The sequence below is a fragment of the Sciurus vulgaris genome (genome assembly GCF_902686455.1).
Source record: "Sciurus vulgaris genome assembly, chromosome: 14".
NCBI classification, from domain to species: Eukaryota; Metazoa; Chordata; class Mammalia; order Rodentia; family Sciuridae; genus Sciurus; species Sciurus vulgaris.
In genome coordinates, this window is record NC_136475.1 from 26,119,318 (window position 1) to 26,146,597 (window position 27,280).

The window sequence follows — 27,280 nt, forward strand, 5'->3', positions numbered from 1 at the left end:
TCCTCTCCCAATCGCACAAGGCCAGGGGCGGGGTATTCTTTGGGGTGCCCAATGAGGAACGCAGCCGAAGCGGGCCTGTCAAGAGAAGGGGCTGGGGGCGGGGGGATGGTGAGTCGGGGATAAACACTCCGCGGCGGTGGCGGCTGCTGCTCTGCTCCGGGTTCTGTCACCGTGTCGGCGGTGCCCAGCTCGCTGGCCCCCCTCCCCCTCCCGGCGAGCGTGTTCGCCAGTGGCTCCTTCAGCCCTGCTCCGCGGGGTCCACAGCGGAGCGCGGGTGTCCGGCGGCAGCGGCGAGCCTGTGGGCAGTGGGGGTTGGTCCCGTGGCTCCGGCCCCCGGTGCAGAATGGCGGCGGCGGTTCGGATGAACATCCAGATGCTGCTGGAGGCGGCCGACTATCTGGAGCGGCGGGAGAGAGGTGCACGGGGACTGGGAGGCGTCTGGCCCGAACGGGGGCCGGGGGTCCTGAGGGACCGGGCGGTGGGTCAGGGAGCCCAGCCTCTCCGGGGGTGGTTGGAGGCGCCTAGAGCGCGACCGCGAGCGCTCCCAACCCCTCCGGCTTTCCCCACGCGCTCTCTGAAAGGAGGCCGCTGCTGCCCCAAAAGCAATGAATGAGGGTGAGAAAGGGGCTGCTGTCCCCCAGGTCCTGGGCGCCACCTCCTCCCAACCCCCTTGTGAGTAGGGTGCCCGGAGGCCTCTCAGCCAGTCCCGTCTGGTTTACCTCACCTGCGCTGGTGCCCGCTGACCCCCAAGTGGGCCGGCTGCCTGTCTCCCCGGTCGAGGAGCAGTGTCGCGCCTGGCCCCGGCTCGTGGTGTTTGCCCCGCACCTTTGCCTGAGGTTGGTCCCACTTAATCCACACCAACCTGCTGGACGTTGCCAATGGGAGACCAAGGCTCGGCGAGCCTGGCCACTTGCTGTGTCTTTCTCAACAATGAGCAACTGGAATCTTCTTTTACAACTGCTTGGAACTGAGGGTATTCACACAATTTAAAAAAGAAAATCATTGTTCTCAGAATTCCACCTTGCTCTGTTTAGTTATTTCCACAATATTCTTTTTAAAGATGAATAAATAAATGAAAAGGGAAACACTGTGAAAGGGAGGGAGTATTAAATGTTCTGGGCTCATTCATTAACTGGATCCTCCGGTTTTCTAGAAGCTGAACATGGTTATGCCTCCATGTTACCATACAATAACAAGGACAGAGATGCCTTAAAACGGAGGAACAAATCCAAGAAGAATAACAGCAGTAGCAGGTAATTTGGTAAATATTTCTCTTTCTCTTCTAGATTATACTGTAGGTGATATAAATGGCAGAATGTAAGTTGACTGTTGTGATTATAACCCTGTAAATACATTAAGTGGTGATCATGATTCAGTAATGCACACATGGTCTTAAGACATTTGAGGAAGCAGCCCTTCTGTTTAAGTTGAGGGGACTGAAAAGAAAAAGAAAAATGTTTTGCATTTCTTTATGAATCCTTTTAAAATTTAATTTTGCTTCCCCTCCCCCCCCTTGTTGAAAAACCTTTGTGAAAGCTTTAAGTGAGATTAGCAATAATGTCAATATTTTGCCTTCAGAAGTTGCAGGTTCAGGGCCAGTTTTCTATAGATCAAAATGCTGGACATTTTCAAAAAAAATTTACTTTTCATAGTGAAGATTTTATAAACATTAAAATATCTTATTGGCATAGGTAGGATTTTTATATTTGACAAGTAAACTAAACTGGTTTGTCTGATAATCTAATTTGTCACATCTATTTATAGTGACAAAGATGAATGATTGAGGCTAAAGCCTACCTCTCTAGTGATGGAGGAAAAACAATATTAAAATATTAATATGTTACCTTTTTGTGTTAGCCTTATAGATTGCCTTATAGTTCTTAAAAGCTGTAAATCTCACTGGAAGGTATTTGGTTAATGGTCAGTGAAATCATATATTAAAGTCCTAAGCATAGTTCCTGGTACATATAAATAATCCATCATCCTTCTTATCACTTTTCCCCCTCTTTTTACCCATAAAATATTAGTTGGGTAGGAATTCTGTTTTATTAGATTCATTCAATTATCCCTTTCTTGCTAGATTAATATCATTGCTGTTTTCATCACTGAGTTAGAATCCTTATCCTTCCCTCACTCTCATGACTAAGTCCTTGCAAGTAACTATGTGGGTAGCCTCTGTGTCTTAATACAGACCAGGCCAGAAAGTTCCCACTTAAGCCTAAAACTCACTTGTTCTTGTTGCTTGTCTGTTCTTGGTTCACCCCTGGTCCTTCATATTGGTGGAATCACAGGAGGTGAGGAGCACCTTTGTGCTATACTCTTGACTAAGATGGCACATGAAGGATGAACCTGGTAATTACCTGGTGGATTTTCCTTGTCCTCCTATTTTAGCATAACCTGAAGGTGGTAGCCAGTAGTTCAGTGCATGGGCTAAGGCCCTTTACGAAAGATGTTAGTATTGACTTGGATTACACATGGTATCAAAACAACTAAACTATGATGCATTTTGTTACAGTTTTAATATTTAAATTTTTGTTTGAAAGAACTTTCTCTTTTCTTTAATAACCAGCATTATTCCTGAAAAGTAGCCACAATTCTTGATGTTAAAAAAAAAAGCAAAAAAAAATCATTTCTTCTGTTGATGAGTTTGGTTTGCTTTCCATGTTTAAAGACAAAGGACTATTAGAGTTATCCATATACTTGACTAACAAGGAATTAATATGATATACTAAGTGGTGTAGGGGGCTCTGAGGGACTACGATTAATTATCTGGAGATGGCACCAAGCAAACATATGAAGCAAGAACAGGTGGTTTTGTTTAAGTGCAGTCACTTTTTTCATGACCCGTTTGAAATGTCCCTTACCTGAGGAGTGAACTGTCTCAACAGAGAAGGCAGTTAGACCCCTTGGTTTGAATCAGCCTTATGTCCAAGACCACATAATGATCAGGATTTTGAACTGAGATGAGGGTTGGGGAGAGAATACTGCTGGTTTAAAGAACTGTTGAATAACAGTTTATTCATGTTCATTCAGATTGAAATGCTATGCTCTTTGCTTACAGTGTCTGAGGGAGTACTTGTCCTTGGACAACAAAAAAATAAGATTTCTTGGGAACTAGAAATATAGTTTATTTAAAAGCTGCTTATAAAAAAAAATGAAATTGTGAATACTGATTGTTTTGGAATCATCCAAAACAGGAAGGTGGAACTTTTTTTTCTTGCCCACTGATTTTTTAAATCAGTAATTATTTAGAATTGAAATCTAGAGCTTTTTATTGTTGCTGTTTTGTTTTGTTTTATTTTTTAAGAGACAAGATTTTACTAGGTTACCTAAATTGGCCTCCTACTCCTGGGCTTAAGCAATTCTCCTGCCTCAGCCTCTGGAGTAGCTGAGATTACAGGCATGTACCACCATGCCCAAATCTACAGCTTTTCAAAATGTGTTTAGTTACATTAGTAAAGTAGGTTTTGGCACTCATGTGAAAGAGGAAGTTCAGTTCTTTTATGACAGAGGCTGGCCAGGTACATGGCACGCACCTATAATCCTAGCAACTCAGGAGGCTGAGGCACAAGGATCACAAGTTCAAGGCCAGCCTTGGCAATTTAGAGAGACCCTGTCTCAAAATAAAAATCTAACTCAGTGGTAGGGGGCTCCTGGGCTCAATACCCAGTACTACAAAACAAACAAACAAAAACTTGCTATATATCTGACCTAACATGAAGAGTCTTTCAGAACCCATGGACTTTTCCCATTTCACACACTGTAGTTTGATTTAGTTATCTTTTTATCTGAAATTTGACCTTTATCAGTGTTTCGAGAGTTATCATATCTTCAATAATCACATGGAAAAGTTTTGATACAAGATACCTATGTATGCTTTAATTTAAAACGTAAATGCATAACCATCAACATAAGCAGCAGGCAATCTCTGACCTAATCACTTTTGAAACGGTTGCTTTTTATTAACGATTTCAGCAAACCAAATGCACTTCAGCAATGACCTAACTGTTAGGTAGACGTCCCCCTTTAAAAAGCATTATATTTCAACACTCTTAAGTAATCAGGTAAAATTTGTAGTTTCTAAAACTGTTCAGAGTTTGAAAAGAGTTATGCTCCCCGTGTTGTTGGTTTTTTTTTTTTTTTTTTTTTTTTAGGTTTTTCTTGGAAATTCAGTGTTGTATAAATACATAAATCTGTCCATCTTTATGTCTCTTCAAAGAATCCAGAAATGTTGGGTATGAATACCTTGTGTGCTGGTATTTTCTACTGTCTTTTCAACCTGTTCACCTTCCTCTCCACCTACTTAGGAATGGTCCTTGACCAGAGTTAAACAGGGAAATTTTGACCAGCTGTTGTCATATACGTTCATATAATTTTTTAAAAAATCTGTTAAGATTTCAAATTTATTATTCCCATGTAAAAGTAAAATGCCACATGATTTAAAGCCAAAGATTTGTAATACAGGCTGGATTCTTGTTAACTATGGTATCCTGCTGGTCATTGAAGAACATAAACCTTAGAAAAATGTGATGAAGAACGCTGATGGAGAACCAAGTAAATCAGTTGAAAACTTTTAAGTTAACCAGTTTTGAGGTCCATGTATCATATACCTAGAAAGCAAATATTCTAACACTTAAAATATTGTTATTCTCTCATTTCTTTTTCCTCATGAATAAAAATTGATCTCCTAAGGGCCTTGTAGAAGAGAAGCTTTAATGCAGGCCTGGAAATTTCCCTTTTCAAGACAACATCCTGCCCTCACACAGACACACTTACTTTCACCATCCCCCATGTATGGCGCAGGTGAAGTGGCGGTGGAGTCCCCAGTATAAATTAGTAACTGAGCATCCTCAAAGTAATCTTCCTCCATGGTTGCTGGGAGACTTTATCTCCTAGTCTTAGTAAGGCACCAGTTATGACCTCACAGAATTTAGGACCTGAACTATGGAGTAAACTCCTAAGCTGATTAGATTCCAGAAAATTTTGGTAAGAAATATCAAGATTCGGCTCCTTGTGAGACTGGGAGGTTGCCAAGTTCATAACTGGTTAGGGAGGCATTAGATGACATTAAATAGGGGCCACATTGACTGACTTCTTGTGACTGTGGAAACTTGTCCATAAAATCTCAGACTAGATCTTATCTTCAAAGTCAGCTATAAACATACTAATAAATATAATTTCACACCCACCCACCTTTTATCCAAGGCTTTCTCATCGATTCTGCAGCTGTTACCTCATTGATCCATGCTTTCCAGTAGTTCATTGGCAATATTTTTTTCCCATTTTACAGAGGAATTAATGAAGGATAGGATTGTAGAAAAAAAATTTGTGTATACTACCACTCAGTGACAAAACTGAAATTTGAATTCCACCCTAACTTCTGCTTTAACCCGACAGATGTCTCTGTGTTGAACTAAGTTTTGGAAACCCCTTCCTAAAATTCCTTGGTAGCTATTCAATAGTAGCGTCTTTCAGAAGGCTGTACTCAAGATAGTTAATTCAGGGAGTCAAAAGATTGGGGGGTGGTTATTTTACTGTTTAAAACTATATCCTATAGTCAAACAACTTAATAAAAATTTTGGTGTATACTACCCCTAGAAAATCCTGCAGGTGTGGGGTACAGGAGTGCCACCTCCAGGGTTTTACCCTAAGCCTAAAGAAAGCTTTGTGGTATTATATAACCTAAATTCACATTGCAATTGCACTGCTGTTTTTCTCTTTGTATAAATAGACTCTTTTCTTCCCTTTCTTGAAAAGGATTACATTTGTACTAGGAAATGTCACTGCTGCTTGAACTCTGCTATAGGTATTTGCATTTATCTAACTTCCCAAATGGACTAATTTCTTTGGAGCCTATGAATTTTTCTCCCTTTCTCTGTCTTTTATCTTATAAACTTTGGATGGAAAGAAGTTAAAATAATTGTGTTGATGTTGAAATTTAGTCCTGTAAGACAAAAATAATCTTATTCTCTTCTTACTGTTTCCTCTTTCAGATCAACTCACAATGAAATGGAGAAGAATAGGTGAGCTGGGGATTTTGGAGGTGGAATGTGGGGAGTTTTGATGCATTTTCTATTCAAGTTTTTGGTTGCTATTATTTTTCACTCTTCCCACTGGTGGCACTTGATTTAAGAGTTTACTCAGGGCTCTCTAAACAGCAATGCCCATAAATCTTGAGTGGATGAAGAGCTTGGCAGTTCCAAAGACCATACCCCTCCATAGCCTCAGCCCCACCCACTCCTGAGGAGTGAATGCCTTCATGTGATTATTCCATTAGCTCCTAGGCAATATTTCTACAAATAGTGTTTTTAAAAATTTACATTCTACTGAATATAATTGGCAATGCTATCTTAAATCATATACACACAAACACACGTGTGTGTGCACATGTGTAGGAACTTGTAATTTATTGGGAATGAGGATTCTCAAATTTTAGGCAAATGTGTGTTTGGCAGAAATTTGGAGATAGTGACCAACTAGAGAAGGCCTGCTCCCCTCCCTGAGCTCCATTGTGTCACAAGCCTGAGTTGACTCTCTTTCACCTGATTGCCTCTTGCTGCTTATTTAATTCTTTATTTTCCAAATGAAGTTGCCTTTCCTTTGGTGATGTAACCAAAGTTGGTTCCAACTCTGGTTGCATGTTACTTAATGATGCTTTTATTTTAACGTATTTTTAAAAATATTTTCATGTTAAATACATTATACACATACACTTGTATATTTGGAAGGTATAGAGAACAGATGTTTATTTCCTCTGATTCTATAAAATAACTTTTTACTATAGATAATTTCAAAGCTACAAATGTACAGTGAATAATCAAGTACTATGTATCCACTTAGGATAATTATTAACATTTTTGCCAATCTTCTATAATCAAAATTATCCCTCTTCATGGAATCTTTTAAAGCAAATTTTCTATCTTTAGTAAAGACTCTGTTTAAAAAAATGACTACTTGCTTTTTACTATGCTGAAAAACAATGACAATTCTTTGTACAGCTTTAAAAAAAAAAAACAATGCACAGACCTCATCCTTAGCAATTCTGATTTAATTGGTTTGTGTTGAGACTCTGTACTAGTATTTTTCTAAAGCTCCCCAGGTGATTCTCATGTGCAGCCAGGGCTGAGAACCATTGAGCAAGTCTTATTCTGGTCTCTGAGCGCCCATCAACTTGAAATGTGGTCTACCCATCCAAATTGAATGGCTTTCTCAGTGCCCTGCATGAACAAGAAGATAATGTGTAATGATGGCTCTGTAAATACATGTGATTGTTTCATTCAAACCCTCTTTGAAAAAGGAGCCTGACTCTGAAAGTCAGGATCTGAATGATATTTTATCAGTGAAAGGGCAAACCAGACCCTTACCAGGGAGGATCTTGGGAAAGGATGAACATTTAGCTTTGCCTCACTGGAATTTCGTGTATGTATGTGTGAGAGAGAGATATGTTGGTTGAGTGTGCCTCACTGTGCATGTGCTTTTCCCCATCCCTTCTTCCCTCTTAGCTATTCTGCAATCATGACATACCAAGTTTGAAGTCAGAGCTTCCTTTGTGCTTAGAACGTACATATTGTGAACTAGAAACTCAAAGGTATTATCTTTGAAGGTGGTCAGTTGTGGCTTTTCTTTCTCATCTTTAGATTCACTTCTTTCTAACCTTTAGATTCACTCCTTTCTTCTGCCTTTGCAGCAAACTGGGTAAACTGGGACTATTTCTGCTGAGAAGCCTTCTAGTTCTCCTTTTCCCCTCTAACCTTTTAGTTAGGTATTTAGTATTTGTATAACTACTAAAATTGTATCCTTTCAGGTAAAGACTCAGACTTGCTATAGCGTTGTGCCTTTTACCTCTGCAAGAATTCTACACAATGCTAATGCGTCATTTATTTTAGCAGCTCAGGGATGCTTTTGTTCTGTCTACTGTGGCCCAAGGGTTTGTGCTGTGTATTGGGTAATTAGGTGAGTTCATACTGGGGCATCTAATCAGTGAGGTCCCCATCCCAGAGAAATGTGTGGTTTGTCTAAAGAGAAACATGCAGAGACTGTTTCAGTGAGTACACTAAATGATTGAAGTATGCACAGGACTCTGTGGAGGTAAAAATTCTAGAAAACTGGATTTGAAGTCACTACTGGGCTAGCTGCTTATAATTCAGATTGCTTCCATATGACCAGTCAGTTTTTGCTTGTGGAAGGATTAGTTGTCGTCCCCCGCCCCTCCCCGATTTTCCTTTCTTTTTGTAATTTGGTCCTGTAAGGTCTTAATAATTCTTTCACTGGTCAAGAGCATGTGAAAAGAAGAAAAGAAAGTAAGGACTCAATTTACTTAATTTAACCAAGCTTTGGTTGCTGCAGTCCAGAGGAGGAGGTTAAAATTGTCAGGCTTTTCTCCTTTGTTAGTGCATATGCTTAAAAATTTTTTAGTTTTGAGGTCAAAGAGCTGTTCTTATAATCTCCCTGGCTTTGTTAGCTGATTCCTATAAAGAATACCACTCTGCTAAATGCTAATACATGTCAGCTATTTTTTACCTTAAAACATAACAAAAAGATTGTCAAGGCTCTCAAAAAATAAAAAGCAACTTAGGAAAAGAAGTTCTAAAATTAGGAAATTTTTTTCCTCTTTGATTTTGCAGAGTTGACTATACTTCTTTTTAGACAGAAGCCTTTTCTGTAGATAAGTTGGGATGTGGCTCAGTGTTAGAGCACTGTCCTAGCATGTGTGAGGGCCTGAGTTCAATCCCCAGTTCTACAAAAAGTTAGCTAAGAGAAACCTTTCTGTGGGACCTTAGAGGTTCTTAATAATTAGTATTACTCTAGGTTATCAGGACTTCACTGTGAGGATATTAGATTCAACACTGTGACTTTTAAGTGGGCATTGGTGGGAAGGTGGAAGAAAAGACATCTAGAATGGTGGTGATAATAATTCCCACTCAGCAGAATAAATGTTTGTTAAGTCCCTATACCAAGTAGTTGGCGTTGGGAGTACTGAGCCCAGGAAAGACCAAGCTCCTGCCTTGGGGAGCTGTTTTTATATCACTCCAGAGGGGTTCTGTTTGTTGGCCCTGTTATTGTCCCATGGTCTGCAGCACTCTACATTTTAACTAATTTGGGGGTGAGGATGAAGTCTCCTAAGGAAATACCCTTGTGTTGGTATACATGGTGTTTTCTTTCCTTTTCTTTTTTGTTAATTAAACTCATCTTATAGAAATATTTGAGAAATATAGAAAATAATACTAAAAATTAAATCATCTTTAACGTCAGAAAAAAACTAAGAGAACTTCGAAATACATCTTTCCAATAGTTTTGGAAAATTACTCGAAAAATATTGTTTAATGTAAAAAGAAAATTCAGAAAAGCACAAAGAACATAAAAATCATCTTAATAGGCCTCTCAGGGATAACAACTGCTAACATTTGTTCCACATCCATCTAGATTTTTGTATATTTTTAAAATCAACATAGGATCATATATTAAATAATTGTAGTTTGCTTCTTTTCAAGTTACTTCATGGACATTTTCTACTGTCATTAAATCTCCATCTCTAGCATTACTTTTAGTGAATGCTCAGTATTACATCATATGGTTGTGTCAACTCCTATAACCAGTCCCCTATTGTAGGTTCTTCCTACTGTTTTGCCAATGTAACTAATGCTTCCTTAATCTGACTTATAGATAAATCTTTGTTCAACATCATCATTATTTCCATAGGATAAGTTTATAGCTGCATAATTAATGATATACAGATTTTTATGATTTTAGATGTTGATTATTAGGTTGCCCACCAGGCAGGTTACAGATAATATTTTCCTTATGCCTTCATAAGTTGATACTATAACTTAAGACCTTTGTCAGTTTGATAAGTCAAAAACAACAGCAACAAAAAACACACAAAGGCAATTTGTTTTAATTTGCATTTCTTGTATTACTAGCACAGTTGAATTTTCATGTGTGTATGTGTTGCCTATTAAATAACCTTTGTCCAATTTTATACTATAGAGTTTATCTTCTCTCTCTCTCTCTCTCTCTCTCTCTCCCTCTCTCCCTCTCCCTCCCTCCCTCCCTCCCTCCCTCCCTCTCCCTCTCCCCCCTCTGCCCCCCTCTCTTTCCCCACCCCTAATTTTTCTTTTCCCCACAGTACTGGGAATTAAACCCAAGGTCTCACATGTACATATGCTAGGCCATTGTTCTATGACTAAGCTACATCTCCAACCCCCCTCTTTTTTTTATTTTAAAAGATTCCATAATGTAAAGGATATATATATATATATACTTTTATATATTTTTAAATTATATATATTTAATTTTATATATATAAATATATTTTATATATATATATTTTTTAATTCATTTAATTGTACAGTTTGTCATTTACCTTCAGGAAATTGGTCTCTTCTCACTGATCGAAGTTGATGCCTCTGGTGTATACTTAACTGCCATTTATGCCTAAGTCTGTTCCTAGACTTGTTCTGGTCGTCCACTGATCCAGTGATCCAGCTCTTCTTTCTTTGCCTTTATGATATTTTAATCATTGAGATTTCATCTTGTATTTCAGGGCTGATAAAGTAAATCTCTATTCTTGCCTCCATTCTCCCTTCCTTTTTAAATTTTTCCATATTCTTAACTATTTTTACCAGTTTATTTTTTCCAACAAATTTTTAACCAAACTGTCTGTTTTCCATCCCCCAAATTCTTTGAGAATTTTTTAAAAATCAAAAGGACATAGTTCCAATGTAAATTAATCTTTTAAAGTTTATGCTTACATATTAAGTCTTTCCACCCAGGATTTGGTGTGTGTGTCTTAATTTATTCAGACCTCTTTACCATGTTAAAGCAAAATTTTGTAGTGTTTCCATGTAGATCATCCGCATTTCTTGTAAAAGCTAATCCTGAGTTTATATATTTTTACATTGCTGTTGGTTTCCCATTTTAGTTATCTAGTCAATTCTTGTTTGAATATAGGAAATCTTTTAATCTTTAGTTGTTCTGTGCTATTTATTGATGTTAATTCTCCTATTTCTTTTTCTTAGCTTTAAATTACTCTAGTCTAAATGCCTTTCAGTAAACCCTACAGCAAATGGGGACTGTGATTGCACGTAAGTTGCAGCCAACAGGTCAGGAGGCAGTGCTAGAATGGACTCTTTTTCAAAAGAAGGCTCTGGCATCTCCTTTAATATTAGACACCCATTTTTCTGGAATGGTACATATGCAGGCCTTGCTGGAATTAGACAGCTGGTCTAAAGAGGTCACCTCTGCCAGAGTCTTCTGACCCTATGACAAAAGATTTTTGTGTGTGCTCTTTGGGGAAGATTGAGCAGCCTGATCTAAGCTGTTATTTCTATTTGGTCAAACAGGATTTCAGTGGCATCTGGTCTGGCATGAGAAATCATTCATCCAGGTCTCTTCTGGTAGAATGTTCTAGTTTATCGCATGTCCCTCTAGTCCTTTCTTTGGGGTTCTGACTTTTCAAATGACCATGTTCCTTATACAGGAAGGGCTAGGGCCTGACTTGCACACAGGGCCTGGGTTGTGGTATGTATTGCACCACTCTTACTGCTTCTGAACTCCCTTGACCACATTTAGGTTTCACCTAGGATGTTGTAACAAATCCACATTTGTTGCCACATGGGGTAAGGGCATGCCTGATCATTACAGAGGGTCGTCAGAGGGATCAGTGTGCAAATCCAGTCCATGCTAACAAAATGGAGATTTGTACCACTCGAATCTCTTTCCTGTACTACACCTTTTGGGTAGATGGTATTTACCCTTGGAAGCACGTAGAGAAAAGACAAATGCTGGCTATTTGACTAATTTCCAGTCCCCTATCTGGAGCACTGGGGTCTACTCTCTGACTTGTCATAGGAATTAATAGTCAAAGGGTGGCATAGAACTAGCAAAACTAATTATAATATAATTTTATACTTAAATATTAGACTCCGGAAAGGAAATTTAATGAGATATACTTTAATAAAGAAGCAATCTTATATTTATGCATTACCAAGTACATTACTACCTTTGTATTTTCTACAAAGATGTACTAGCACAGTTGTGAGGAATCTTCAAAATCTTTCAGGTTCCAGTTAAGTTAGTAACAATGATGTATTCGGCAATCATTATTCCTCAAGGGAGAAATAATTTCTCAAGGGATCATTTTAGAAAAAGGAGAAAAGTACTCCCCCTCTCCCAAAGCATGACTTGTAGTCTTCACCTGGATTTTTTTGTTTTAAGGCTTTGTTCTCAACCCAAAATCTGTTATCACTCTTTATCACTTCTAGGGACTAATTTTTGATTCCTTAATAAGGCTTATTTCTTCTTATATACTATATACCCTCTTTTTCTTACTATGCAGCTTCTGTATAACCACATCTGAAATTATTTTTATTTGACCTCTAATTATCTTACAGGATTTATGATACTATGTAATTGGCTAAGTATGTGCCAACATCAAGGTTAGGGATAAAATGGTGAAACCTCAGAGTTAAATAAGCTGTTCTTTCTTTTTTGTCAATAATCTTAGGCCCAATTTTAAAGAAAAACCAGTACTCAGGAAGGTTAGATACATCATGTTCTTTAGGTAAGGCTATTGTGAATTACCAAAAATATCAGATTCTACTCTTAATGTCAGTGTCTATAGATGCATTATTATTTCTAGGCTCCAGTGGATTAACAAGAAGTAGAAGACTTTGTCACTTCCTTTTTTTTTTTTTTTTTTTGCAGTACTGGGAATCGAACTTAGGGCCTTGTGCTTGCAAGGCAAGCACTCCACCAGCTGAGCTATCTCCCCAGCCCCCATTATTTTTTAATAAAAAAAAAGATGAGTTAAATAATATAAGAGGTCCACAGTGTATGAATGAATGAATGAATGAATGTGATCTATTTGGAAAGGAAAAGAAGGTTACAATAGCCTACAAAAAGTTTGAAAATCTTTTAGGGAAATGTAAGTTAAAAAGATGCTTGTAGATGAGGGAGGAAAAAACATATTTGGTAGAGGACAAAGGGGAGGCCATTCTAGAGTTTCAGGTGAGAGCTGAAATTTGTCACGGTAAATCAGATTGATTATTTCACAGTAATTTATTTACATGTTTGGTCACTCTAAGTTTTAGCACCTCAAATACAAGGACTTAGTCTTACTCAGCATTATATTCCAGCACTTGAGAAAGTACTCACACATAGGATTACCTTGAGAAATGTGTGAAAGAAACAAGTACATATTTCAAGATGTCCACCCATGAACTTAATGGCTTATCTACCCTCTTTACTGGCTGTCATCCTGCCTTGGCCTTATAATTCTTTTTTTCTCATATACTTTTGTTGTGAAAGTCTGATGGAGAGAGTAATTTCAGTTACACCTTCAATAAAGAAAACTAATTACTAACAGCAGTGCTTCCCCCAAAAGTATACACATGTACTCAAGATAGGTGTTGACATCTCATTTGATACCACTTTCAATCTTGACTACATCCATGTCAAGAAGAATCCTAGGAGTAGGATACTAACTCTGGAGCTTCAGTCTGCCTACAGTATTGTTCTTTTTGCTAAAACTGTTCCCCAGTTTATACATCTACCAGCCTGAGAGAGAGGCATGAATAGAATCAAGCTTAAATCAGAAATATAAGAAGAACTGCATTCAGAGTTGTCTGAGGGCACACTCTGGATAACCCAGAGCTGCCTTCTAATAACATCCTTCACTTAGATATTTGGTTTTCCATCATTCATGACTGTCAAGTGGCATGTGAATTTTTTTTTTTTTTTTTTTTTGTAGTGCTGGGGATTGAACCCAGGGCCTTGTGCATGCTAGGCAAGCACTCTACCAACTGAGCCATATCCCCAGCCCCTTGTTTGAATATAGATTATATTTAAATCTTTTGTCTGTTGGAATTTATTTTGATGTCCACCTCCCCACTTCCTTGCCATTTTCTGAACAACTATTTCCCCCACCAAGGAACTAGAGTGCTATCTCCATTATGTGCTAAATCCATATCTATTCTTAGGTTTGTTTCTGATGACTTTTATTCTGTTCACTTGATTTGTCTGTCTGTTCCTGTATTAGTACTATGCTGTTTTTAATTATTGAAGCTTTATAGCATAATTTAATATCTGGTACAGCACATTCCTTCTCATTATTCTTCTTTTTCAAAAATTTTGGCAGTCTGACACATTTATTCTTCTAAATGAAATTTAGACTAATTTCCCAGCGTTAAAAAGAATACTGTTGAGATTTTGTTTTCTTGGAATTGTGTTAAATTTGTAGACAAACTTGGGAAATAGTGACATTTTTACTTTGAGGGTTCATGTCCAGGAATGTGCTATTTTTTCCATTTACTCAGATTTTCTTGTGTCCTTCAGCTAGGTTTTATAGTTTTCTTCCCATAGATCCTTCCCAAACTGTTATAACTGTTTGCTCCTAACTATGCTATAGGTTCTTCTTACTCGTCTGAATGTGCCTGGCTTTGCAGGCTGGTGCACGTTCGTTCTTTTGCCTTTCTGTGACCATTGCAGTGGAGGTGCAGGATGTAGACCCAGGACCTTCAGGAGGCTTCTCCTGGAGTGAGGCAGATGCTTCCCTCCTGACCTTGGAATTCTTTTCACCTGTTTCTACATGGTGTGTGGCTGCAAAGCAGTCTTTCCCTTTGTATTCATTACCTTTATAAAGTATTTGCTGATTTTGAAATGTAAAAAAGTTGTACCTTTAGCATAAGCAATATCTGTATTTTCATAGGAGGATTATTCATTTTTTCCATTAAATATTTTTAAAGAAGTCCATTGTCTTTAAGGAAGAGTTAGCAAACTGCATTTTACCAGATAGCCTCTTTCCGCCTAGTGACACACGTGGAGTTTCCTGTTGATTTAAAAGGAATATTAGAGTGCTATAATTGTGTGTTTACTCACAGTAATTACCCTTCTTTACAGGAAACTAGGATTGAAAGAATAACTGCTGCCACACACACAGACTCCATGTCAGACGCTGGCTCAGGTCTTAGGTTCCTATAGACCAAAGCTATATCAGCCTATACACAATAATTAGAATGATCTTTCTGAAGAACTAGCTTGTGAAGTCTGTTAAAGTTCACAACCCAGGTACAAAGCAATATGGCTTAGCGCTAAAACATGCTTTCTGGGCAGGAGGAAGCCAGCATTTGGCACAACACCCCTCTGCTGGGGCTGGGAGCCGGGAGGCAGCTCTTGGCAGCAGGAGGACTATCATTATGAATATGTGATGGGAGGAGTTCCAAGTGGAGGGGTCAGATTGAGGTATCGAGTGGCTTGCTTTTGAGTATGTGTGGCAAAACCTCTGCTAGTTCCCCAAGAAGAGTCTGACCTAGGTCAAAATGGAACAGGGACTGAGAGGAAAGAGCTGAGACAGGTGGTGTTTCTGCTTGTTTTGGATCTGGACACTCCATGGGGTGCTCAGTGTTAGCTGCAGGATTCCAGATTCCAGGATGGTGGGGAAGCAGGTGGGAGTGGGGAGGGGGGAGAGGGAGAGAGAGAGAGAGAGAGAGTGAGTGTGTGTGTGTGTGTGTGTGTGTGTGTGTGTGTGTGTGTGTGTGTGTGTGGGTCTGTGTCTTGGTTAAGGTGAGAATCCTCACTGGAAGCTGTTACTGAGGATTTTAGGAGTCCGTTGGTTTCTTTATCTGGTGCAGGGGTTGGATTTCACTACTGTATTGGTGGAACTGAGCCTGTTTAATATACCTCCTCTGTGGTTGGCCCAGGCACTAGCATGGGGATGTGTCTGCAGGCAGTGGCATGTGGACAGGACAGCCATCAGGCTGGAGCAGTAAGGCGCTGGGGAAGGCCAAGGAAGACCCTGCCAAACACAGAAGTTGGCTTTGGATCTCTACAAAAATCCAGAAAGAACTCTGGTCCTATTGTTTTAGAACTGGGCCAGAAAACACTGAATGAACAGGTATTACCCTCGACTTGATTAGTCGAAAGTCTTATTACTAGTTTCACACTGGAAGTGTTCCTTGGAAACCCACATGTGGGTAGTGAAAAAAAGTGCCTTCTGGGCTAGACTGCTGTCTGTTTAGAAATGACGATGCATTGAAAGATGACTTTATTATATTTTTATCAGTGGACAAACTTCCTAAAAATTTACATACTCATATCTGTATTTAAACTCACATCTAAAAAGACTAAAATGACACTGTTGTGAATCCCGCAGCATTGCAATATCAAGCAGACTCAAAAATGTCTCAATATAATCTTAATTTTTTAAATTTTTCTCCTAATTTGAAAATCAGTCTTCAAACTTTATTCTTAAGCTGGTGAGAATAGAAATGTACCTATAAAAGTGACTAGTTATACTTTCTTATTGTGTTTCTAAAATCATGATCTATTTTCATGACTCTTTTTGAGAAATATTATCCAAGGTGAACACTGTTTCCACAGCTTCTGCTTTTCTTTATTTTTTCTCCCCATGCAGCAGTGGGAGAGCAACCTGCTTGTGTGAGTCTTTGCTGCGGCTCTTCCACATGGACAGGTTTTTCAGAGCTAGCAGGAGTCTTAAAAAATACTAAAGCATTTGTGCCCTCACATCTTCCTGGCTCAGAAATGAATGTTGTACTCCTCCCGCCTGTCCAATTCCCTCATGATCCAGATGCGGCAGGGGCTCAGGAGAACATCTAACCAGAGCTTCCTAGATCTTCCTTGAGGGGACATCCCAAGTCTTGGTGGAGGGTGTGAATTGCCTTCCTAGGTCAGTGTCATATCTGATCATTGAGGTTTTCTTCTTTTGACCTGTATTCTCACCTTTTGCTAATATAATAACATTCTTAAATTCTTATTTAACTTTCTTAGATAAATAGATATTTATCTGAAGCCATAAGACTGAGCACAGCTGCAGGTGCAAAGATGTAGTGGAGATGGACTCTGTCCTCTAGGAGCTTAAAGTCTAGTCGGACATATGACACGAGCCACTCAGCAAACATTTATTCAGCCTGTGTGTGCTGGAGGCACCGTGCCTACGCTTACTAAGGAGTGTGCAGCAAATGGTTGGGAAGCAAATACCAAACTGTGTAAGCAGATCAGCAACTTCCCAGGGAGGAGTGGTAACAAGTAAGTCCCCAGGAAGCACAGGATCCCCATGTGCTGGGATGGCTTGGGAAAGCTCTAAGGAGGCGACGGGCTTAAGCAGGTACTCTGAATCTTGGCCGTTTCTCTAATTCATGAAATTTGCTCAATTCTAGAATACAGCCCAAACCAAAATTTCAATGAAGTATAAATTTCCAAGGTTGTGGGGACTCTTGTATCCGTGATCATTCTGTGATAGAAGACTCTTTAATGGGTGGCGGTGGCTTCCTCCTCATCCAGCCTCTCTCTCGCACTTCATCCCACTTTGCACCAGTTGGCCACCCTCTAAGACAAGAAGCAGTTCTCCCAGCTGTCCAATAGGCTTGTTAGTACAGCAACAGCATCCTTTTCTCATATTTAAAAAAAAAAAAAAAAAAAAGTAACTTTTTGAATGGCAATAGAATTACATAATTGAAAGACCAAAAAGTATAAAGAATTATTCAGTAAAAATTCCCCTTTCTCCCTTCCTTATCTATATAACTATCCCTGTATTCTCTTTGCCCAGCCAGTCATTAGTTTCATACAAATCATTCCAGTTTATGAACTTAAAACAGGAATATAGATTCTCATTGTCCCTCTGTTTTATACAGATAGCATGTTGTGTTCATGCTTGAATTTCTTGCTTTTCTTCACTTAATGACATGTCTGGGAAGAGGCATTTCCCAGAGCACATGGAGCATATTCTCCTTCTCTCTCCATGGTCCTCCACTGTGTGAATGTGTTGTAGTGTATTTAAGCAGTGACCATAGTGGTCATTTAAGGTTGTTCCCATCTTTGCTATTACAAACAAAGCCTACAGCCACAAGAATGGTATCCTAATTAGTGTAAGTTATACTCCATTCATGTATAATATGTCAAAATAGACTCTACTGTCATGTATATCTAATAAGAACAAATGAAAAAATAAACTAAAGCCTCAGTAAATAACTATATACATGTCGTTCATACATGTAAATACTATGTGCAGCATTGATATAGTCCTGGTACTTTACTGGTTTTGAATGGGGTCTTTTACAAAGAGAAGTATGGGTTTTGAAGGATTCTCTACTTGGTGTGTCATTATTTTCTGATTTGGGTGTTCTGTGGGTCATACTGTAGCCCAGAAGTCTGGAGAAAACCTGATAAATGTGCCTAATAAAAGTAGATACTGTTCTCTACCCCAGCACTTGTATTATAAATAGATTTAACTTTGAAACCCTAAATTTTGCTTCTTATTGGTTTTTCCCAGAGTTGTCTGGATGCAAACCAGGTTTATTTGGCAAGAGGTAGCATTTGCCGACACTGGGCCTGGGCAACTTAAACACTTTAAGAACCCACTCTTCCTGGGTACCCTTCTGGCCCGCTACAAAATTCTCAAGTGCTACTGCAATCTTGTTTTTGTAGGCGGGCTCATCTTCGCTTGTGCTTAGAGAAGTTGAAGGTGTTGGTGCCACTGGGACCCGAATCAAATCGACACACTACGTTGAGTTTATTAACAAAAGCCAAATTGCACATAAAGGTAAGTGTATCTTGGGTTTCCTCTTTGTCTTTTCCTGTCTAGTAAGGGCTTGTCTGTTGTTATGAAGGACAAACAAAGGCATCTCTCCAGGACAGTCATGTCCTCTGAACCTCTCCAACCTGCCTCTTGTGAATATAGACATCTCAAATGTAACATGTCCAAACCAACTGAGTAGTCCTCACCCCTGAGCATCCAGAGTTAAATGGTCCATCCGGCTTTCCTTGCAACTGTACAAGCTAGAAACTCAGAGTCCATGGGCAGCTCCTGTCCCTCAGCCGTATATACCTAAACCATCTCCAAGACCTAAATATTTTACAGCCTCATCTACTTTCATCTTCACCCTAACACTGTCAACTTCAATAAAACCTTCAGGATCAGGATGTAGGATCTCCCTACATCCCTGTGATCACCCCTCCAATCAGCTCCCTTGCTTCCTGAGGACAGTTCTGCCAAAGCGCAAGTCAACACGCTCCTCTTTTAAAATTGTTGGGTCACTTAGGACAAACTGTGTCACCAGACTCCCCCCCCCCCCCCCAGGCTCTGCCTGACCTCACCCTCACCTGCCTGTACCCAGCATCTCATGCCATAGACTCCCCCGTCTCCAGCCCCTCTTCCGGTCCCTTGCGCTCGTCATGTTCTCTTTCACCAGGGCCACTGTACATGCTGCTCCCTCTGGGGTGAGCACTCTCCCTCATCTCCACCTAGTTAACCTCCACTCATCCTTCAGCTCTCAGCCCACATCCACCAACTCAGAGAACACTTCACTGACTTTCCTGAATCGGTTCCCTTCCTGTGACAGAAGGTCCTGTCATTGGGCATCTCAGTCTCTCTCTCTCAGCCCTTGCCATAGTAGACATTTGGCAGTGGTTTGTATGACTAGTGGCTATCTCCATTATTAAAATGTAGACTCCACAAGAAAAGGACTAGGACTTTGCGCTCACCTTATGTCCCTAGCACCTCACAGAGTGTCCAGCCCAGAGGACCCCTTTGGTACCCAGCTTGAGATGGGTGCAAACTCCTGAAAACCATAGCCAAAATCAGTGCTTGGCTTGTTTTTATAGTCATCTTTATTAGACAGATACCATTTTAATTTTGATTAGTAGCCTGCATACATGACAATTCTAGGAGGAAAAGAGCCTCTATTTAAAGCCAAACAGCTACAATTAAATACTTCTCTTAATTGTCTGAAGAATATGAGAAGCTAGGGGGTAGATTTGTAAAAACAAGTCGTCCATGGAAATGTGTCTTATAAGCTCTCCTGTTGGACAATTTAGAATCAAGACTCCAAAGGAACTGTTACTTCCTGCTAACAAACAGAAGTTAATTGAGATTGGGCATGACACAAAAAAAGTGCTTATGTAATTGGGACATGTTCTTGAATAAACATAATTTTAAATAGAAGTGTGTTTCTTTAGCTTCTATCACATGCAGTTTTCTAGTTCAGGAAGATGAGGTATTCAAAGGATCACCACAGACCAGGGAGGCCAGGCCAAGGGGTACGGATGCCAGCGTGTTGGAGCTCGGCCTCCATGACAGGCCAGTGCCTACACTGTGCCAGCATTGTCAGTGCTGAAGGAGTTTGACAAAGCCCACAGTCCCTGACCAGCGGCCTCCTGTCTTAGAGAGGAGCTCGACAAGTGACACAAGTGTCTAGGGACAGCTGGCTCATATCACCACTGGAAGGGAAGATGTGGGGACATTGCTGATTCAGAAACCTCCCTGCAGGCTCCAACAACTTCCCTTTGACTTGCAGAAACTTGAAGATTGTGACAGAAAAGCCATTCACCAAATAGATCAACTTCAGCGCGAGCAGCGACACCTGAAGAGGCAGCTGGAGAAGCTGGGCATTGAGAGGATGCGTATGGACAGCACCGGCTCCACGGTGTCCTCGGAGCGCTCGGACTCTGACAGGGGTGAGTGTCCCTGTTCCTCCACCTGCCAGCCAGGGAACAGTGCTGCTCACGGGAGGCATAAGAGGGAAGCTGAAATTGCTTGTGACTTGCCGGGAAGTAGCATAGTGTGACTGCCAGGAATAAGCCCCCCTTTCCTATCAGCTAGCAGTGTCCAAGGAGGGGTTGCTTGGGGGTGGTCTGGTTTGCAGCCTGCATTTCCTACAAATGGACTTCACTAACATGTGCCTCTGTCACATGTGCCCTGCAGAAGAAATCGACGTGGACGTGGAAAGCACAGACTATCTCACAGGGGATCTGGACTGGAGCAGCAGCAGCGTGAGTGATTCTGACGAGCGGGGCAGCACGCAGAGCCTGGGCAGTGACGAGGGCTACTCCAGCTCCGGCATCAAGAGAACCAAGCTCCAGGACGGTCATAAGACGTGTCTCGGGCTCTAGGAGAGTGGTCGCTGGGCTGCCTCCGTGGTGGTTCTCCCTGTCGGATCTGATTAGGTAGTGTATTGGACCTGCCCACACCACCCTTGCACGTAAACTTCAGTGTACCACCTTTACCAAAATCAGCTTTGTAAAAGTTTTCGAGGAAGTGCGTAGGATTGTGGGTTTCTGATTGCATCCACTAGCTTCTCTCTCTCCATAAAAATTCGTCTCTGAGAGACTGTACATTCCAATCAATTTGAAGCACCCAAGAATTCTTAAGCAATTTTCACATCTCAGCAACTTCCCCTCTTCTTTACTGTCCTCAGTAGCTGACCAGACCTTTCTTAAAGTTTTCTGGCTTACTATGTTACTTGCCTAGGAGAAATGTCCGAGTGTGTCTTGTGCTTAGGAAACCGAAGGAAACAGACTTTTAAAGTTGAGATCCTGATCTCAGAACTCCAAAGTAAGCTTTGAAAGCGGGATTTAAGAGCACTTAACCGTGGACCTCACCCCGTGAGGAAGTCAGGAATACCTCCAGAAAACACCCTTCACACACACCTCTGATCCCGACCGCCGCCGCGCGTGGATGGGAGCAGTATTTCTCACTTTAGAACGGACACCGTGGCAGCGTGTCTTTGGGGTCGCACAGCTTAGGAAAGTTCCATCGTTGTTTGTCCCCACAAACACAACGGTACGCTCTCTGTGTGCGCTGTCCTGGGCCTCGCTGGGCACTGCTGTCTCGAGGCACGTTTCCCCTCCAAGTTTGTTATGCTACTTGTCTCTGGAACATTTTTTTTTCCTACCTCAGAGATAAATGAGATCTCCATTTCCCACTTCACAAAAGTGATTATGCCTCTTTTCCCCCACCCCAGATAAGTGACATTTGGTCCAAGTCTAATCTATTTTCCTATTTAACTTTCAGCAATAACTGAGCTTTGGCCCTAGCTGAGCTAGTGGCCATCATCAGTGAGAGGAGAGCCCGCATTCTGCTCTCTGAGTTGCAGGTGAACGGGAGGGGGCTGTACAGTGTTACTAGAATTCCTCTCCTAATGGATTCTTTTCAAACGCACCCAGAAACTTCTTTATGGAGGCTTTTGGGTTGATAGTTTAAAAGGCTGATTTTTCTCTTTGGTTATGATTTCTCCCTTAAGTGGTCTCCCACTTTGTAGCATTTTTATTTAAGCTAAAAGAGCACATGTATATGTACATAAGACACATTAAATCTATAAATACTATTTATTCATTTTATATAAACTAATGTAATGGAAAATAAATTCTTATGACTGTGCTTTTATAGATGTTCTAGAAACTTTGTATGTAGGTCTCTACAAATTTGGTTCATTTCCCTGAATATTTTTGCATTCATATCTTTGAGGTCTTAATGTTTTCAGCCTCTGGTGAATCTTTTTCATTGAAGTTGAACCATTTGTAAAATCTGTGACGCTGCAGCAGAGTGTGTGTCACAAAGTGATGGAACATTCCTAAAACCCACAGACGCACCGCCACCTAAGGGCTCAGTGGCTGACTCAGTGGGGCAGCCACTCCGCGCTGCCCTGCTGGGCTGCGGTCACTGGCGCATCTCCGCCTCACAGTTCGTCCAGCGCCTCCACTTCCACACAAGTCAAGTTCAAACGCACTCCGTGCAGGAGCTCATTCTCTACATGAAGAGCAACCTAAACAAAGCAAGATCACTTTTGTGGGTTTTTTTTTTTTTTTTTTAATGATTTGTTAATGTATTTTTTAAAAATGTCTTTAATTGGAAGTAGTGGACTCCTAAATGATTCCAAAGTCATCTGTAATTCTTCTGTTTTGGTTTTGTTCTGCTTTTTCTTCATTTCAGCTTTGGGTGGGGGGAGGGGCAAATGATACAAAGGATTTTTTTTTTTTAATTGGTTGGAATCTTTTCCAGTTACCAGCTGAAGATTTGCACTGAAATACAACTTGTATGCCTTTTGCAATTTTAAAGCCTGCTTCCTGAATTTAAGCAGAGTGGTAGTGTTCAAAGAGCCAGCTCAGCCTGTAACATGTTTGAAAAAGATATATCTGCACTTTGAGGTCCCTTTCGAATGCCATTCGCTAGACCTCTCAAGCATTTTGTATGATTGCTACATCCAAGCGCCTCACAAGCCCACAGTGCTGGGTGGATGCCGCATGGCACTGAAAACTCAAGACTTTGGAAAAGCTTGTGGGCTTGCATTGGGGGAGGGAAGGGAACAGAATTTGTGTACTTGTTTGTTTAATTTAGAAATAAGGCATCTGAGAGATGCCATTATTTTCTGTGTTTTAATTGTTGTGCCTTTGAGTTAAACTGCATTTTTGTCTTTTGGTTGAAATATGAAATGTACTGTCCCAATATAAAACAGTAATTATTTGACCTTTGCACTGTTTGTCTGGTCCTTTTCAATTTGATTGCATCTAAGTGTAGATCTCTGTATTTTTAATGCACTTGTGAAAAACTGACACCAGGGTTAGACATTGCTTTCAAAGTTCAAGGTAGACCGAGTCGGCATGCTAGACAGGCTTCTCTCTAACCAAAACTGTAACCTTCAGGACCAGCAAACTCAGCCCAAGGCAGCTAATCCCCTTCCCCATGTGGCTGAACCACAGCCATGATTCGCCAATCTGTCCTCTCTCGTTCACTGATCCACCAGCGTGACTGCTAAGAGCTATAGAGTCTTTGTGATTGTTTTGTTTTTTTTTAAGCAAAATGAAAACCTTTCTATTAGGGTCGTTGGGGGGAGGAGACGGGCAAAGATATAAACCCCAGCCTTTAAGACTTTGACAATTGTACGTAATATAGATATGTATAAATATAGGCACATGCATATTTTTATGTGAAAGTTCTTTTTAAAAAAACTAAAAAGAAATCTAAACTGCACTCTTATTGATACCATCATAATGCAAATGGGAAAAGAAGAGAACATCATCTGATTTGATTTCATGCTATGAAAAAGATATATGCGTGTGCTTCTGTTAACATTCCCTGAAAACAGCTTCCCATCCCTTGTTGGCATTGAATGCTGGGCTGAGCACCCAGGGTGTTTTGATTGTGGTTTTCTTCTGCTAAGCAGAGATCTTAAATTCTTGAAGGTGCTGATAGAAACTGCTGGCTCCTTTCTCTACTCACAGACCTGATGCTAGTTTAGTGATTCAAAGAGCATCACATTTTTTAGCAGACCCTAGATTCTCCCTGTCAACCCAAGACTAGAATAATCCCATTGTCAATTCAAAATTGAGCATTAAGTAGGCTCTGGCCCTGCAATGGGCCACTGGGTGTTGACTGTTTTGTTCTCTAAGGTGGGCATTTCCCTTTAAGCTCTACTTTTTTCAAAAAAAAAAACAAAAACAAAGGTCTTCTACTGGGTTTCCTATGGGCCTCTCTCCCCGAGCTCCAAAGTGGCCAAGAACAAATCCTGGGGTCTGAAAAAAATGTGTAACTAGGTGGGATGTGATGCTCAAAATAACCTCCTAGAAACATCCTGGGGCTTGATAATGGATTTGTGGACTTTTTTCCTCTTGCCTTCTTCCCCGTCCCTTAAAGAGAGAACTTATTTTTGAAAAGCATATATATATATGTGTGTGTGTGTGTGTGTGTGTGTATATATACACGTGTATTATTATTTAGGTTTTTCTACCATACTGTACTGGCAAAAATACCACTTTCATTGTGCTTTTTCGTTCCCCCAAATCTTGGTCTTTTCTGTTCTTCTTGTGTCCCTCAAGTTCCTTTGTCTTCCCTCTTTACCTTCCCTGCCTGTTGAACACCAGGTAGTGAAAGCCTGCAAGGCAGTTTCCTGCATGTCCACCTGTTCTTTTTCTGTCTGACTCTGATGTGTTTTGGTAGCAGGCTACTCCTGACCTAAGAATCCTCCCTGGGAGAAGACCACCCCAAGACCCTTTCCGGTGAGGTGGTTTTCCTCACTGTACACCATCCGATCTCTGTAGACTGGAGGATATTTGGTGTTTGAAGATACTGGGTTGGGGTGGGTGGGTAAAATATGGGACTTTAATCATGATTCTTTTCATTATCAATATTTATTATTACCTGATTTTCTTAGACTGTGTTCTTCTGGAAGAAGAAATAATTGGTACTGCTAGATTCAGCTATTGAATGGCTGAAGAAATTGAGTATGTTTGTCTTCTCACAAAATCATAAAATGAGAATTTATAAGGCACCCAATTCTAAGATTTACTTAGATTTTTAATTTTGATTTCTTATCTGACAGGGTGGTGGGTTGAAGGGGGCCTTCTTCAGTTTAGCTTTTACATGAGAACCAAACTGCCTTTACCCCCTGACTCTAGAATTGGTGCTCTTGAAATAATGCTGTTAACCATCAGTTGGGGGTGGGGGAACCTTCCTAAAGGTAAACACAGCCTAAGCAGGGGAGTAGCCAATGAGAGAATGGGAAATTCTGTTTCCAGATGTTTATTTCTTTATGTAAATAAGACGCCAATGTAAATCCCGTGTCAAGACCATAGAATGGTGCTTTTTATTACAGTTAGCACATGCATTTTTAGAAACTATTACATGTTTTAGAGAATCTTTGCTGTGTATATGTAAACTTCTGTATTGTTCAACTGTTAACAAATAAATTATTTCATTATTAAAGAGATACGGGTCTTTCCATCTTTCCAGTGTTTGTATCCTGGTTTACCCTTGCATGGTTTTTACTTATAAGGCCAAGTTAAACAACAAAAAAAATTTTTTTAATTTCATGGCAGATTCACTAGCCCAAAGTTTCCAGAACTTGGATTCTGTGAAGAGAATTTATTATACCTTTTTTTTTTTCTTTGTGGTACCAGGGATTGAATCCAGGGGCACTCAGCCACTGAGCCACATCCCCAGTCAGGGTCTCGCTGAGTTGCTTAGCACCTCACTTGCTGAGGCTGGCTTTGAACTCGAGATCCTCCTGCCTCAGCCTCTGGATCCTCTGGGATTACAGGTGTGTGCCACCATGCCTGACTGTCCTGAGATGAGAATTTAGATGGTACAACTTCAGACGAGCCCATTTGTTGATCAGAATCCGAAACAGGACCACTCTCCTCGTGGCTGTGATGTCCCATGCACCCACTCCATCCTTTCCCTCACTCAGCCAACTCGCTCTTCATGACAGATGCCTCTGATGATGCAGGCAGCTTGCTGGGGTGCAGGGACAACCAAGATTCCTCGTCTTTTGAACAGTCCACCATATTCCCATCATTCAATGCATTTCAATTAATTGTGAAATAAAGTTGCATGAGAAAAAGTCCTGAGAAATCAAAGGTGGTGTGATTGAGCTGGGCCCTGGACAAAGAGTGGATGTTTGCTGGGGAAGAAGCATCACTGGAAAAGAGACCATTGGGTGCCACGAGGTAGGTTGGGAAAGGCCAGCTCCTGGGGGTGGCAGGTATGGCCTAGAGGCTGGATGCAAGAGGGGCACTCTGGAACACACGGGGGGAGAGACCTGGAGAATCACACAATTCAGAGAGGAGAAAGGCCCGTGGGATGCTAGTTCTTATACTGACACCTCAGATTCATTTACATTTTGATCATTTTTTAACAAATAAAATTGAGTACCCACTGTGGGTCGGCTCTGTCTCAAAGCTGAAGATACGTCATTGAACAGACACCGGAAACCCCTGCTGCCCTCACGAGCTGCCCTTTCCAGTGAGCTTGACTTCAGAGCTCAGGCCCCCATCTGGGCACATTTGCTGGGCACACTGAGTGCTCCTGCCTGTGTTCTTGCTCCCCAGGAGACTGAGAGCACTTGTTCAGGATTAAGGGGAAGGAAATTGGTGTCTTTCTCCTTTTTGACCAGTGACTTCTTATTTTAAAAACCACCAAAGATTTTGAAAGGTTTTTATGGGGTCCTGGAAGTTAACTGTAATGGCAGATAGCCTGCAGATCTCAAGGAAGTTTCTGGGGACTGGGGCTGTAGCTCAGTGGTAGAGCACTTACCTAGCATGTGTGACACACTGGGTTCCATCCTTAGCACCGCATTAAAAATAAACAAATAATAAAATGAAGGCATTCTGTCCATCTACAACTATAAAAATAATTAAAAAAGAAAAAAAGAAGGAACTTTCTGGTATTTCTGCTTTGGAAACGTAGCCTGACTTGTCTGTTTTCTCTTAAAAGTATGGGCAATGTGCTGGATGCTTCTAGAACGTGTGATTCTAGGATCTATCTTTGTGGACAGGTTTCAAATTGAACCAGCCAACAGGCAAGAGTTAGCAACATCAGCAAAAGCTGTGTGCTACCGGGGCGTCAGGGTCCCTTGTTTACTGTGGCCTAGGAAAGGAAGCTTTGAACTGGAGATAATTATAAGGGCAGCTTTCACATAAAGATAGCCTCCACCACAAGATGACAAATCTTATTTCCAAAGTTTCCTGACTTTCTTTGTCCACAGAAGCCTGA

At 40.7% G+C, this 27,280-nt stretch overlaps 1 protein-coding gene across 2 annotated transcripts; it reads left to right on the forward strand.

Moving 5' to 3' along the window:
• Positions 1 to 157: 157 nt before the first annotated feature.
• On the forward strand, positions 158 to 25,496 carry MXD1 (MAX dimerization protein 1). 2 transcript variants are annotated; one of them, XM_079110875.1, is made up of 6 exons: positions 158 to 416; positions 1,154 to 1,253; positions 5,994 to 6,023; positions 18,442 to 18,556; positions 20,310 to 20,469; positions 20,717 to 25,496. In XM_079110875.1, the coding sequence occupies exons 1-6, from the start codon at positions 344 to 346 to the stop codon at positions 20,902 to 20,904; spliced, it is 666 nt and encodes a 221-aa protein (XP_078967001.1). In that variant the 5' UTR covers positions 158 to 343; the 3' UTR covers positions 20,905 to 25,496. The 2 variants fall into 2 exon arrangements, with proteins under 2 accessions (XP_078967001.1, XP_078967000.1); XM_079110874.1 differs by lacking the exon at positions 158 to 416 and adding an exon at positions 428 to 973.
• The last annotated feature ends 1,784 nt before the right edge of the window (positions 25,497 to 27,280 follow it).